General features: G+C 39.9%; 2 protein-coding genes across 3 annotated transcripts; both read left to right on the plus strand.

The window, feature by feature from the left end:
• The first annotated feature begins 612 nt into the window (after positions 1–612).
• On the plus strand, positions 613–5,314 carry LOC132856980 (zinc finger protein 319). 2 transcript variants are annotated; one of them, XM_060886898.1, is made up of 2 exons: positions 613–823; positions 1,648–5,314. In XM_060886898.1, exon 2 carries the CDS (start codon positions 1,762–1,764, stop codon positions 3,532–3,534), a length of 1,773 nt encoding a protein of 590 aa, XP_060742881.1. In that variant the 5' UTR covers positions 613–823; positions 1,648–1,761; the 3' UTR covers positions 3,535–5,314. The 2 variants fall into 2 exon arrangements, with proteins under 2 accessions (XP_060742881.1, XP_060742890.1); XM_060886907.1 differs by lacking the exon at positions 613–823 and adding an exon at positions 1,260–1,350.
• A 305-nt stretch (positions 5,315–5,619) lies between these two features.
• On the plus strand, positions 5,620–11,880 carry csnk2a2a (casein kinase 2, alpha prime polypeptide a). Its single transcript, XM_060886919.1, has 12 exons — positions 5,620–6,689; positions 7,146–7,257; positions 7,879–7,980; positions 8,096–8,146; positions 8,321–8,380; positions 8,454–8,537; positions 9,526–9,636; positions 9,717–9,818; positions 9,940–10,040; positions 10,837–10,985; positions 11,139–11,229; positions 11,315–11,880. Exons 1-11 carry the CDS (start codon positions 6,580–6,582, stop codon positions 11,210–11,212), a joined length of 1,056 nt encoding a protein of 351 aa, XP_060742902.1. The 5' UTR covers positions 5,620–6,579; the 3' UTR covers positions 11,213–11,229; positions 11,315–11,880.
• Positions 11,881–12,848: the final 968 nt, after the last annotated feature.

The raw sequence follows: 12,848 nt of genomic DNA on the forward strand, positions 1-12,848 counted from the left end.
ACAAACAAGACAGTGCAGGACAAGACAAACAAGACAGACAAGACAGTGCAGGACAAGACAAAGAAGACAGTGCAGGACAAGACAGGAAGACAGTGCAGGACAAGACAGACAAGATAGTGCAGGACAAGACAAACAAGACAGACAAGATAGTGCAGGACAAGACAAACAAGACAGATCCTTTGGTTTACTTTGCTGATAATTGGAATTTTTCTGTAAATCAGAAATGTTTTTTTTTTATTTTTTTTCAGTTCACCATGCATCTTTAGATGGTGTTGAGAAATATCTTCAAGCCCAAGAACGCCCCAAGGTTGAACACTTTAATGATTCAAAACCATTTGTAATGCCATGATTAGAACCCTAACACATGGCACACATGGTCTACCATCATATCTTGTGCTGTATTCATCATATTCTTGAGGCTCTGCTAGAGAACATCAAGTATGATTGATCCAACCTTAACCAAATCAAAAAAAAAACAACCAAAAAAAAACAAAAAACGGGAAGATCACACTGATGCAGGTTCAGCTGACATTTTCAGCCCCCCTGCCGCTTTGAATCCGCCCATATTATTTGGGTGTCAGCCTTGTTCTGTTTGGAGGGAGGGAAGGGAGGAAAGGAAAGGAAAGGAAGGAGGGGGACTGGTCATAGAGGTCCGATGCGTCACGTTCATTTGGGCCTTGTGGAGCCCCGCCGGCTGCGCGTCGTCCGAATGTGTGTTTGTTTTCTTTTCTTTTCTTTTTTTTTTTTGCAGAACCGGAACCGCTTTTTTTTTTACACTCCTTTAACTCTAGTGCATTCAGGATTCAACCGGGAAATAAATAAGGTATGGGAATCGATGTACGAGGAGGGAAAAAACAGCATGCATGGTGTCGGTTTTGCCTTTAGCAGCCGCGGTGTAGCCCAGCCAGCGTACTGAAGTGCACTGAGCTTAAGGGAAGGAGGCTGTGCGTTATGCTGCTCGGATGCCATTGTGCAGAGGGATTTTTTTTTCTCCCCTCCCTTCGAGCTTCGAGTTTCCTCTCCGCGGTTTTTTTTTTTTCTTTTTTTTTTCATCCCGCATTCCTGATTTCTTGCCCCTTTTTTTGCATGCACTGTTTACTGTTTACTGTTTGTTTGTTAGCCAGACGGTTAAAAGCAAGGACATTAGCCAAGCTGGTGTATAATAAAACGAGCTGCTCCCGGTGTCTAATGCTATCAGCAGCTAGCTAAAGTTGCTAAAAAAAAAAACCCAAAAAAAACGCCTATTTTTTTGACCAGGAATACAATATATATATAAATATTAGTACATTTGACTTTTTTTTTTGCATGCGTCGTGTTTCCTTTTGTGTAGTAGCTTAGCATCGTGCAGAGGTTTGTTTTTGTTTATTTTCTTTTTTCTTTCCTCTGTCGGTTTGTAGCATTTTAGCTTAAGCTTAAAACGACCGTTCAGAGCAGTGATGAATCCAGAATGGACACTAAATCACGGTGTCTGTTTTGATTTGTGATGTTTTATGCCGTGCATATTGGAAAAAAACAAAACAATATTTTGTTTATTTTTCTTTTGTTTTTGTTTTTTTTTTTAATCTTGGCTTCTTTGTATTAAAATGCATCCTTGAAGAGTTGAAGCACTTCTGACTAAAGTAAGCTGATGTTGTCTCTGTCTTGCAGGTGAAGTTCTTCATATAATGTAACAAGACTCCTTGTCAGTCCTTGAATCCGATAAAGACCCGACGTACCGGGACGTTTTGAATAACCGAGGTCCTGTGACAGCTGAATCCATACATGTACAGCGGAAGGATGACCGAGGCATGGCAGCAGCAGCATGCAGTGGCCCCTCCTCCTGTTGCACATCCTCTTCTTCAAGGGGCCGAAAATCCCCTTGGTAGTGCCGTGTATGGGATCGTCCTTCCGACAGACCCTGCTTTACAACAGTCGCAGCACGGTCAGCACAGCCAGCAGCACCCCGTGCCCGCTCAACAGCCGTCCCTGCAAGTTGGGAGCGAGGGCGGGCACAAATGTGGAGCGTGCGGCCATGATATATCGCACCTGGCGAACCCGCATGAGCACCAGTGCATGGTGAGCCAGGACCGTTCTTTCCAGTGCACACAGTGTATGAAGATCTTCAGTCAGGCCACTGATTTGCTGGAGCATCAGTGTGTCCAGGTAGAGCAGAAACCGTTTGTTTGCGGTGTGTGCAAAATGGGATTCTCTCTTCTCACTTCTTTGGCACAGCATCACAACGAGCATTCGAATGGCAACAACCCTATGAAATGCTCAATCTGTGAGAAAACCTACAGGCCAGATTCTTCCTCATCAAACCCCCAGCAGCCATCTACCGGCGAGACCTCCAGCAGCGGTGCTGCAATGGGCTCCTCTTCGTCCACGGCTTTTCAAAACTCAGACAGGCCCTACAAGTGTTCGGTGTGTTCGAAGGCTTTCCGACACCTCTCCGAGCTCTCTCGACACGAGCGAGTGCACACAGGGGAGAAGCCGTACAAATGCAACACCTGTGACAAGAGCTTCAGCCAGGCATCACACCTGGCGCATCACCAGCGCACTCATAGTTCTGACCGCCCTTATAAATGCGCCGTCTGCGATAAGACCTTCAAGCACCGGCAGCACCTCGTGCGTCACATGTACGCCCACTCCGGTGAGCACCTGTTCAAGTGCAACTTGTGTGAACTGCACTTCAAGGAATCGTCTGAGTTGCTGCACCACCAGTGCCAGCCTGCAGGTGAACGACCCTTCCGTTGTGCGACGTGTGGGAAGACCTTCAAACGGCCGTCGGACCTCCGGCAGCACGAGCGCACCCACTCTGAAGAAAGGCCGTTCCAATGTGAAGAGTGCCAGATGAGTTTCAAGCAGCAGTACGCCCTCGTGCGACACCGCCGCACTCACAAAAACCCAGCGGAGCGCCCTTTCAAGTGCAACCAGTGCGACAAGGGCTTCCTTCAGCCATCCCACCTTCTGTACCACCAGCATGTCCATGGAATCGAAAACTTGTTCAAGTGCGCCGCTTGCCAAAAGGGCTTCAGACAGTCTGGCGAACTACTCAGGCACAAGTGTGGAGAATCCGGGTCAGGCTCCAACGCACCCGAGAAACCGTACAAATGCGACGTGTGCGGCAAGGGCTATAAAAAATCCTCCACTCTTCAGCGACACCAGAATTCCCACTGCACCGAGAAGCCGCTCAAATGCTCCTTGTGTGGTCGTCGCTTTCAGTCATCGTCCGATTTCGTACAGCATCACTGTGATCCTGCTCGCGAGAAACCAATGAAGTGCTCGGACTGCGAGAGGCGCTTTAAATATTCCTCTGAGCTCCAGAGACATCGCCGCGTCCACACGGGAGAGAAACCTTTCAAGTGCCCAACCTGCGACAAGGGATTCAAGCAGCGAGAGCACCTGGCCAAGCATGGCATTGTCCATTCACGGGAAGCCCAGTTTAAATGCGTGTGGTGTGGGGAGTGCTTCGGGGAGCTAGGGGCTCTTCAGGAGCACACAGTTCAACACACTGCAGAAGGAGGGGGGTATCCAGTAGCCCCGTGCATACAGTAATGGTGCTCCAGCAGCGTTAGTCTCCCATCTTGTTTAACAAAGCCACGAATATAGCGCTTAGATGAGAAACACCCCAGTATTCTAAATGTGCTATAATTTATTGAGGTTCATTTCAAGACTCACAGCCTGTGATTATACTTTTCAATTCTGTGTACCAGTATTTTCCAGCCAGGCCTTAAAAAAAGCTTAGATGCAGAATACAAAAAAAATGTCCAAAAACTATTAAAAAGTTTATAGGATATAAACCCGACGATGACTATTCTAGATTTTTAGCTCCCTGATATTTGAAATTGAAATTCAAATACAGTGCTGTTGTAAGTGTTGTAGGTGTGACCGATTTGTGTTTTCACGGTTTTAATATTAACAAGCTTAATTCAGTCATTTTGTTAGGAGCACTTCCCAAAAACGAGAAAATCAAAAGGATTTCGCTGGCTGGACTAATTATTGAGGCATGTGACAGAAAGTGTTAAATTTCCCCCCATCTTGTACAGTACATGTACAACCTCATGCTTTTTACCTGCCATAGTACTTGTATATATCTTAAGGCAAACTGCTCCGTATAGTAACTCGACCATATAAACTCCAATGCCTAACCCATGATGTAACAGGGTATGTGTATGCATGAATAATCTAAAATCTCTATGTTAGTATTTTATGTTGTAAACTGTACCTGGTGCTTATTTGTATGTTGTCTTCTAGGCAAAAGAACAAAGATAGTTATTTTGAAGTGATGCAGTTGTATGGTGACGAGTGTAAGTGGTCGACTCATCCCTGCAGTTATCATGGTTATTTAGACAATGATCAGTAACAATCATACATTTATACAGTTTACAGTTTGGACTTGCATTTCAACTGCCCAGTAACAGCATGTCTGACAACAATTTAAAACATACACGCACACACGAGCTGGTGTTACCGCTTTATCGACGCTCTAATATCTTTAGTACTATTCAGAAATTGATGTTTTGTAATGATTTAGTACAATAGTACAATTTAGTGTCTGTGTATAAACCATACTGTAAACTATATGTCCATGATCATTCCTCTCTAAGGACACTTATTACTTTATTACAGTGGATGTAGTAGGCTTATTTTACCTTTTATGAGATATTTCTATTTTATTTTGTCCGTTTATACATGCCTGTGATGTCCCTTTAAACTTTAGGTTTGCATTCTAATATTTAAAAAAAAAAAAAAGAGAGAGAAAAAAGTAGGAGTCGGAAGCACCTTGGTCGTATTCAGCAGTATCACAAGGTTTGTTAGGTCTAGTTTGACAAAATTGCACCTTAATCAACCTTAATCAGAATATCAATCACCCTTGTATGCTGATCAAGATTAAACGGATGACGAATACAGGCAAGCGTCCTGTATAGATGTTCTAGAAAACGATAGAAATATATTAAATGTTTGTTAACTCTAACAAAATACTCCTTTAAAATGTTCAGGCACCCTATACATTTTTCCCCCTTCATTTCAATGTCCATTTAATGTCACAGTTACACTACATAATTAACGCAGGTCATTAAGATGAAATAGGGATGTAGCCTGATCATCCACAGGTGTAGTACCTATAAACCATTCAATAGTTTTTTTTTTTTTAATTATTTTTATTTTATTTTTATTTTTTTTCTTTTGCTCACTTTAACGTTTTTAAGTGTTTTTAAACAGTGGGGCGTTTGAAATATGTAAATATCTATATGTAATAATTTGTCCATTCTTTGCACTTGTATGTATTGTGACCTTAGGCTACATGACATTAACCAATAAATGTTTGCAAATATGTGTTTTTGAATTTCTATTTTTACTTATATATATAATATATAAATTTTTAGTCATTTAATTTTCAATTGACGCCAAAAAAAATAAATAAAACGTAGTCGGGCTTTTTTTTTTTTTAAATTTATTTATTTTATAAACGTCGCCTGGAAGCTTATTGAGCGCTTCCGGTTCTCAAGTGAAACTAACGTCAATCTAAACGTCCAAATCTCTTACTGTTTCCTACGCAAGTGCACTAAATGTAGTTAGAAACAACGGGCTCGTGCGCCCTACAAAGTGCACTAAGTTTCCATCCGAGAGAAAGTGGTTTGGGATACGGTACGTATTCTGCGGTTTGAAACAGAAGGGGTGTGAGTGAGCTAACTGAGCGGTGTTGGGGATTCCTCCATCCCCTCAAGGCGACGGTCTGAATGTTTAGAGAAAATGTCAACACTTTATTGTTATTATTTTAATTTTCCTAATAGCGGTCAGTGGAGTTAAAAAAAAAAAAAAACGCTGCTCAATCGAGCTAGCTTGTTAGCTATCGGTCTCCATAACGTTAGCTTAGCTTAGCATAGCTTAGCTTGTAACGATTACCATGATTATAATAATGTTAAATAATAATAATAATAATATCGATTCACGTTCTGTTTAAAGAAATATCAGACCGACCGGTTTGCATGGTAACGTTATAATATAATTAATTATTTTTATTTAATTAATTCCTCTTAGCTAGCAATGATAGCTAAGTGCTATCGTTAGCCAGCCTCGTCGTTCGTTCGACGTTAACGAGCTGAATTAATTTTCCGTTCATTCAGCATCATAGCTAGATAAGTTAAGCTGTAAGTCTTTTGTGATGGTTTATAAGCAGGACTAGTTAGTTATTACATGCGTAGCGAGCTATGCACTAAGCTGACTAGCGGGCTTCACAGGTAAGTGACATGTTTATGCATGTCGCTTAGCGATCCTGCTATTAATCACGCATCGGTAAATCAAATCTGTGCTATGAGATCTTGGCGAAATTCCTCCTAACCGACACGGTTATTTAAGCTGGCGCTGTGTCAGAAAGCGTGCAGGCTGCTTTCCGACACATTCGGACACTCCGTATCGGGTTTGAAGAAGAGGTCATGGTCCCAGCTGCATTGCGGCCCTGTTTCACTGAAAAGATCAGTCGTACATTGCTACAGTGAACCAGGCCTTTCCCAGAGTTGCCAGAAGACAAGGCCGGCTTTGCGGTGTCGTGTTTGGAGTGCTGTGGTCGGTGGGGAAAAGGCAGATCCATCATCGCCCATGCCCGCCATGCCTGGTCCGGCGGCCAGCAAAGCGCGGGTGTACGCTGATGTGAACACTCTGAAAAGCAAGGATTACTGGGACTATGAAGCACATGTGCCTAGCTGGAGGTACAAATCTTTCCGTTGTATTTATATACCCGTTTGCTATAAAGGTTCCCACTCTGCTCCTCTCCAACCCACAGTCCTATAGCTAAAACACCTGTTTCAACAAATCAGCCCCTTTTCAGACTCGAAAGGGTTTGAAGGGAAAACACTAAAATGTACAGGACAGAGGGTTCTCCAGGACCAGGGTTCTGAAAGTGGGCTCCAAGAATCCCTAGGGTTCTTTCAAGGCTTAATTTTGGACACACCGCTGTCAATGTCTTGTAAATAATGCCAAGTATAATCTAATACAAATTTAATAAGTAGGTTATGTAGTTATAAGCTTCAAAAATAACATATATCTGACTTCAATCAGTAATAAACGTAAGACTTTGTAAAATTAGTTTGTACTTGTTTCACTTGGACTGTATAAAGTATCTAGTTTGTTCTTATTTGCTTCTGTCATTTCTCACGTTCTTTCAGCAACCAAGATGATTACCAGTTAGTCCGGAAGCTTGGAAGAGGCAAATATAGCGAAGTGTTTGAAGCCATCAATATCAACAGCAATGACAGAGTGGTGGTGAAAATACTCAAGGTGATTCTTAAAATAAGCTTGAGATTTTCTTTAATGGGGTGAGAAGATTTCCATAAGGAATTATGGATCGCTGTGTAAGGGATAAAATACTTGTAGTTGTGCTGTTTTAGGAAGAATAATCCAGCAAGGTGGTGAGCCCCAAAGCAGCCTTACTGTTACCATCTCGAAGTTATTTATCTATAACCGCTTTCCCTGAAGTATCTTGTTTCTTGTCTTTTTATGTAGATCATCCACCAAACACTAAAAAGTCCCTGTGAATGAGTTGTTACTAGAGACCTGCTAATGTATTAGAATGAGTGCATCAGCTTTAACGTGATATGACTTGAGCCAGCACTATCCTTAAAGCTGCTGATCAACCAGAGTCAAGGATTTAACACAGCTGTGGTATAATCATTGTTATTTAGTTATTAAAGATAGTTCTAATCATTAAGCTCTGATCGTTTCTGGTCACTCTATAGGAAGTTGTTCATTTCCCAAGTTAATGTTCAGGTATAAATAGTTGTACATTTCTAAGACTTTTCAAGGGATGCTTTCCTTAAAAAAAAAAAAAAAATCTTTCTGATGTTCTGGTCTATATAAATATACCCAAGGGATTTCTCTTTCACTCTTGTGCTGTCATAGCCTGTCAAGAAGAAGAAGATCAAACGTGAGATCAAAATCCTGGAAAACTTAAGAGGAGGAACCAACATAATTCGCCTTGTGGACACAGTTAAGGATCCTGTGGTAGGTTTCTGACACATCTTTCTATCTGTGTGCAAAGTCTGAACGTGGACTATCGTCAAAATAGATAAATCAAAATGAATCATTGATGAGCTAAGATTCCCTGTACTTATTTCAGTCCAGAACACCAGCTCTTGTCTTTGAGTGCATCAATAACACAGATTTCAAGGTACCATTTTATTTCTTTATTTATTTTACTAAAATGTATTTATGACTGATGGCATCTGAGATGTTTAAACTGAGAACTACACAACAAACACTAATACTAAACAATACTAAAAGTGTTTAAACTAAACATCGTTTTAACATCTAAACATCTTATATACTTCATTCTTATTTATAGGATCTCTACCAGAGATTAACAGATTTTGACATTCGCTTCTACTTGTATGAACTTCTAAAGGTAAACGTATTTAAGTGCCCTATTGCCAGCTCTATACCGACCCTTGCTAAATGCACGTTTCTTTTTTCTGCAGGCGCTGGATTACTCTCACAGCATGGGAATCATGCATCGGGATGTAAAGCCACATAACGTAATGATAGATCACCAAATGCGAAAGGTAATTTGTTCAGTGTATTTTCTTTAAGCGGACCAGCAGTAAGAATGCAACTTAGTTACAGGATGTACGATTTTGTCAATTCAGCTAGGAAATATAAGTTGGCAAGGTTGAAGACCATTTTGTAACATGGGTTATGGTGCACTGTTCTCCACCAAGCATAATACGGTAATGTGTAATTTAGCCCATGGCCCAAGTATTGGAGGCCAGTTATTGTGCACATCAATCAGAGCTCATCTTTAAGCTTAGTGTTCTTGGTGTGTAAATCTTGGTGTCCTTTTTCCCATCTTGTAAGAAATGTTAGGCATGAACTGGATAGTATGCTAGCTAAAACCCAGACCAGAGGATAAAGAGAGACTGAGCAGGAAGGCACAGGGTTTGAATCAATCACTATATAAAAGGCCTTATATAGGCAGGTTTGAAAGGCAAAATTTCAAAGGAAATTTATGTAGTACTTTCCCTTAGATTACTAGCCAGCTGTTATGAGTTCTCTAGTTAACATAACTTCAAACCATACATATATACATATATGTATGTATGTATGTGTGTATATAGTTCCACAAGATGGATAAATTGGACTTCTGCCATCTAGCATTTTCACAAGCTTTCCACCAAATTAGATTGTTACCTGTTAGAGAAATCGGAGACTTACCCCGCAAGAGAAATGCTGACACGCCACGCCACCAGCATGAGAATCTCTCATGCAATCACACATCAGTTTTCAGCAGTCAGGCTCATTTCATGCCTAAAGCTGAGGAGTCATCATGATGAATTTATCTGATTCTCAGGCTGATTCATAGCAGCCTAGGAACATTAGATTATACATCAGAGTATTTTGTTATCCAATGATCCAAGAATCATGTGTTTGGTTTTATTTATAGCAAACAAATCCCACGCACTATAGCTTTAAATAGTGAACTGTGTGTGTGTGTGTGTGTGTGTGTGTGTGTGTGTGTGTGTGTGTGTATGTGTGTGTGTGTGCACATTTTAGTTGCGCCTGATAGACTGGGGTCTTGCTGAGTTCTATCATCCTTCACAAGAATATAATGTAAGGGTGGCCTCGAGATCATACAAGGGACCAGAGCTCCTGGTTGATTATCAGGTATAATGTTTATATGCATTCAATTATAATTTTGTTCTATTTCACCAATATCCTAAACACACTTATTTTCTGCTTTGCAGATGTATGATTACAGTTTAGACATGTGGAGCCTGGGCTGCATGCTGGCCAGTATGATTTTTCAGAAAGAACCCTTTTTCCATGGCCAGGACAATTATGACCAGGTAGTTACAGTTTATAAGACAGTGTTTATACATTATAGAATAAAATAGCTCTTAATAAAAAATCACAAGTAAATAAAGACCAAACTGTTTTTGTTTTTTTTGTTTTTTTTTTCGCCCACAGCTTGTTCGTATTGCTAAAGTCCTCGGGACCGAAGAACTTTACAGCTACCTTAACAAGTATCACATTGAACTGGACACACGTTTCAAAGACCTGCTTGGACAGTGAGTTCAAGTCCAGTTCTTTAATATGCTGTAGGCTAATCATCTAATAGTAGATTTCACAATGGAAAAAAATTATTCAATTATAAGCAAAAATAAATAAAGGGGAAAATACCCAGAAAGTCTTTCAACTAATTCAGATGTTAAAGATGTTATAGTTCTTTTTAAGTTTTTACGAGTTAAATATTTTTCCTTTTCATTCAGAAAGTTATTAAAATTGTTATTATAACAATGTACAGTCAGATAAGTGTTGACCTTGTTAAATACTTTTGCTCCGTGCAAATATCAAGATGGATCTACAGCATCATCCTGCAATACAAGTAACCTGATTAAACATCTTAAACATAAAAGGCATCCAAAGGACTTCAACATTGTCATTAGTGTTGCAACAAACGCTATATCGTTTTATATGACTAGTCATGATCTGCCTTTTTTAAGGAACTGATAAACAAACAAAAAAACAAGCAACACTTCACTATTGGCTGTAAAGAATGCTTTTAGAAGGGAAAGAAAACCTTTGCAAGCCTACTTGATCCAAGGTAACTAATGTAGCCAGTAACATTTAGCCAGTCAAAGTAAACATGTTCTGTGGCGTCCCTGATTACTTGATATAATGTAGGTTACTTATTTTGGTTCCAATGATGATGAGCACCAATAGTGTGTACTCATCCCTGGTGGAAAGTGTCAAATCTTCATAAATTCTCACCAAAGATTGAATAGTAACTCCATTTCTGTATCTGCACTGTATACAGTATGGGTACTGATTGATCACTCATTTCTCATTTGTAAAACCTTCCAGGCAAACACGAAAGCGTTGGGAGCACTTTGTTCAGCAGGAGAATCAGCACTTGGTGAGCCCCGAAGCTCTAGATTTGCTGGATAAGCTGCTGCGTTATGACCATCAACAGAGATTGACTGCCCAGGAGGCCATGGAACACCCCTACTTCTGTGAGTGGTTGATAGACGTTCTTTATTTCTTCTTTATTTATTTTTCCAAAGCATTCACACCAACGTGTGTTTTATTTTTTTTTTTTTTTTTTTTACCCGGCTCTTTCTTTGCAAGTCCGGGTCTCACAGCGGTGCCATTTTTGTGTATCGCAGATCCTGTGCTGAAGGGACAGTCACTCTCAAACTCAGATGGCACCCTGGCAATAAGCAGTTCAACTGCGACATGATGAGCTAAAAGTAAAAGGTACAATTATTTCCATCCAACAGTTTAAATCTGAATACATGTGAATATAAATAAATATAACCAGATCGTTGTTTTTCTCCTCCAGGAAAACCTTTTTACCTCAGTGTTTGGCAGAGACCCTGCGTTTCAGGTGTAAAGCTTCACTCGACTGAAGCAAGAAGTAATTTAGTATTACAAGACTTGTACAGAAAACCCAAACGCACCGGGCTGGCCGACTCCCTCTCCTTTATTCACTTTGTATTAGTGCTGCTTGCCACAGTTACTTAGATACCAAAAAAAGTGGTATTCTGTATGTCCCCTTCGTTCCTGTTTTAAGTTCAACATCTCTCTTTAAAGGAAAAAAAAAAAAAAGAGAAAAAAAACCCCTACAGAATTATAAGTGATTATGTATTGTGGTTGGGAAAGAATGCCTGCTCTTTCCCTGTGACTCTCAGGCTCTACATGACTGCTGTGGGCTCAGGATCCAGGTTGCATTCTATACTGGAAGGATTGTAATGGTCAGTTAATTTGCCCTGCTGAAATGAGTGCAAATTGTAAATTATAGCATTATTATTATTATTATTATTATTATTATTATTATTATTATTGGGTATGGAAGCTTTTCTGTAATCTGTTGAAAATATGATATATTAAATAAGAGATACTTTTTAACCAGTCTGACATGTTGGTGTGTATTTTTAACTCAGGTTAAATAACGACAGCTGTGATACTATTGAGAGAACGGATCATTTATGGGACCTAATTTAAGCCTAGTCATGCGCCTGATGTAGGCCAGCGATCTAAATTAAACCAAATTTAACAAAACATGGTGCATACACATAGGATGGTGGTGTTATTTTAAGAAATATTCAATAATGGGTTGGTGTGACATGAAGAAAACTGCAACATGAAATGGAACTACTGGTACTGCTGCTTCTCTAAAGGCACTTAGAGGCACTGTGAAGTGTTTTATTCTTCTTATGCCACCGTTTAAAACACACACTGGTTCTGAGATGTATTTTAGCCAGATGTTCAAAAGTAATACATGTTCAGACACCAAAGCCTTCAAAACCAGCTTCAACTACAAATGAGTGCAAATGTTTGCATCCCCAAGACCAAAAAGAAGAGGACAGGGAAAGAATAAAATGGATTGTACATACTGTATTTTCCTTCATTTTCACAGGAAACACCCACAATTAATTAGTCTTATAATTTGATTTGTTGTAGGTTAATTATAAAACTGTTTGCAGGTCATTGCACTTCTCATTACATTACATGTACATTACACAAATCTAGAATTTACTCCAGGATCAATAAAGTATCTATCTGTCTGTCTGTCTGTCTGTCTGTATCTAGATTATTCACAAGAAAGCTCATCTGGATCTCTGTCTGTCTATCTGTCATTCTAACTTTCTATCTGCCTGTCTATCTATAGATTATTTACAAGAAAGTTCATTTGAATCTAGCTAGCTAGCTAGCTAACTGTCTGTCTGTCTATCTAGCTAGCTAGCTAGCTATCTGTCTGTCTGTCTGTCTAATCTAATCTAATCTAATCTTAACATATATTTCTCAAGGCTACTCTTGAGAAAACTATATTGTGTCCAAAGCTTTAAATGCCAATTGCAGCACATTTTTTAATA

The sequence above is a fragment of the Tachysurus vachellii genome, chromosome 1 (assembly GCF_030014155.1).
Source record: "Tachysurus vachellii isolate PV-2020 chromosome 1, HZAU_Pvac_v1, whole genome shotgun sequence".
Classification (NCBI taxonomy): domain Eukaryota; kingdom Metazoa; phylum Chordata; class Actinopteri; order Siluriformes; family Bagridae; genus Tachysurus; species Tachysurus vachellii.

What these genes read in the sequence shown, in the direction of transcription:
- csnk2a2a (XM_060886919.1), top strand. Translation starts at nt 6,580, where the DNA reads ATGCCCGCCATGCCTGGTCCGGCGGCCAGCAAAGCGCGGGTGTACGCT. An exon ending in ACTTGTATGAACTTCTAAAG is followed by an intron (nt 8,381 to 8,453) that starts GTAAACGTATTT and finishes TTTTTTCTGCAG; the next exon opens with GCGCTGGATTACTCTCACAG. An exon ending in TAGATCACCAAATGCGAAAG is followed by an intron (nt 8,538 to 9,525) that starts GTAATTTGTTCA and finishes TGCACATTTTAG; the next exon opens with TTGCGCCTGATAGACTGGGG.
- LOC132856980 (XM_060886898.1), top strand. Translation starts at nt 1,762, where the DNA reads ATGTACAGCGGAAGGATGACCGAGGCATGGCAGCAGCAGCATGCAGTG.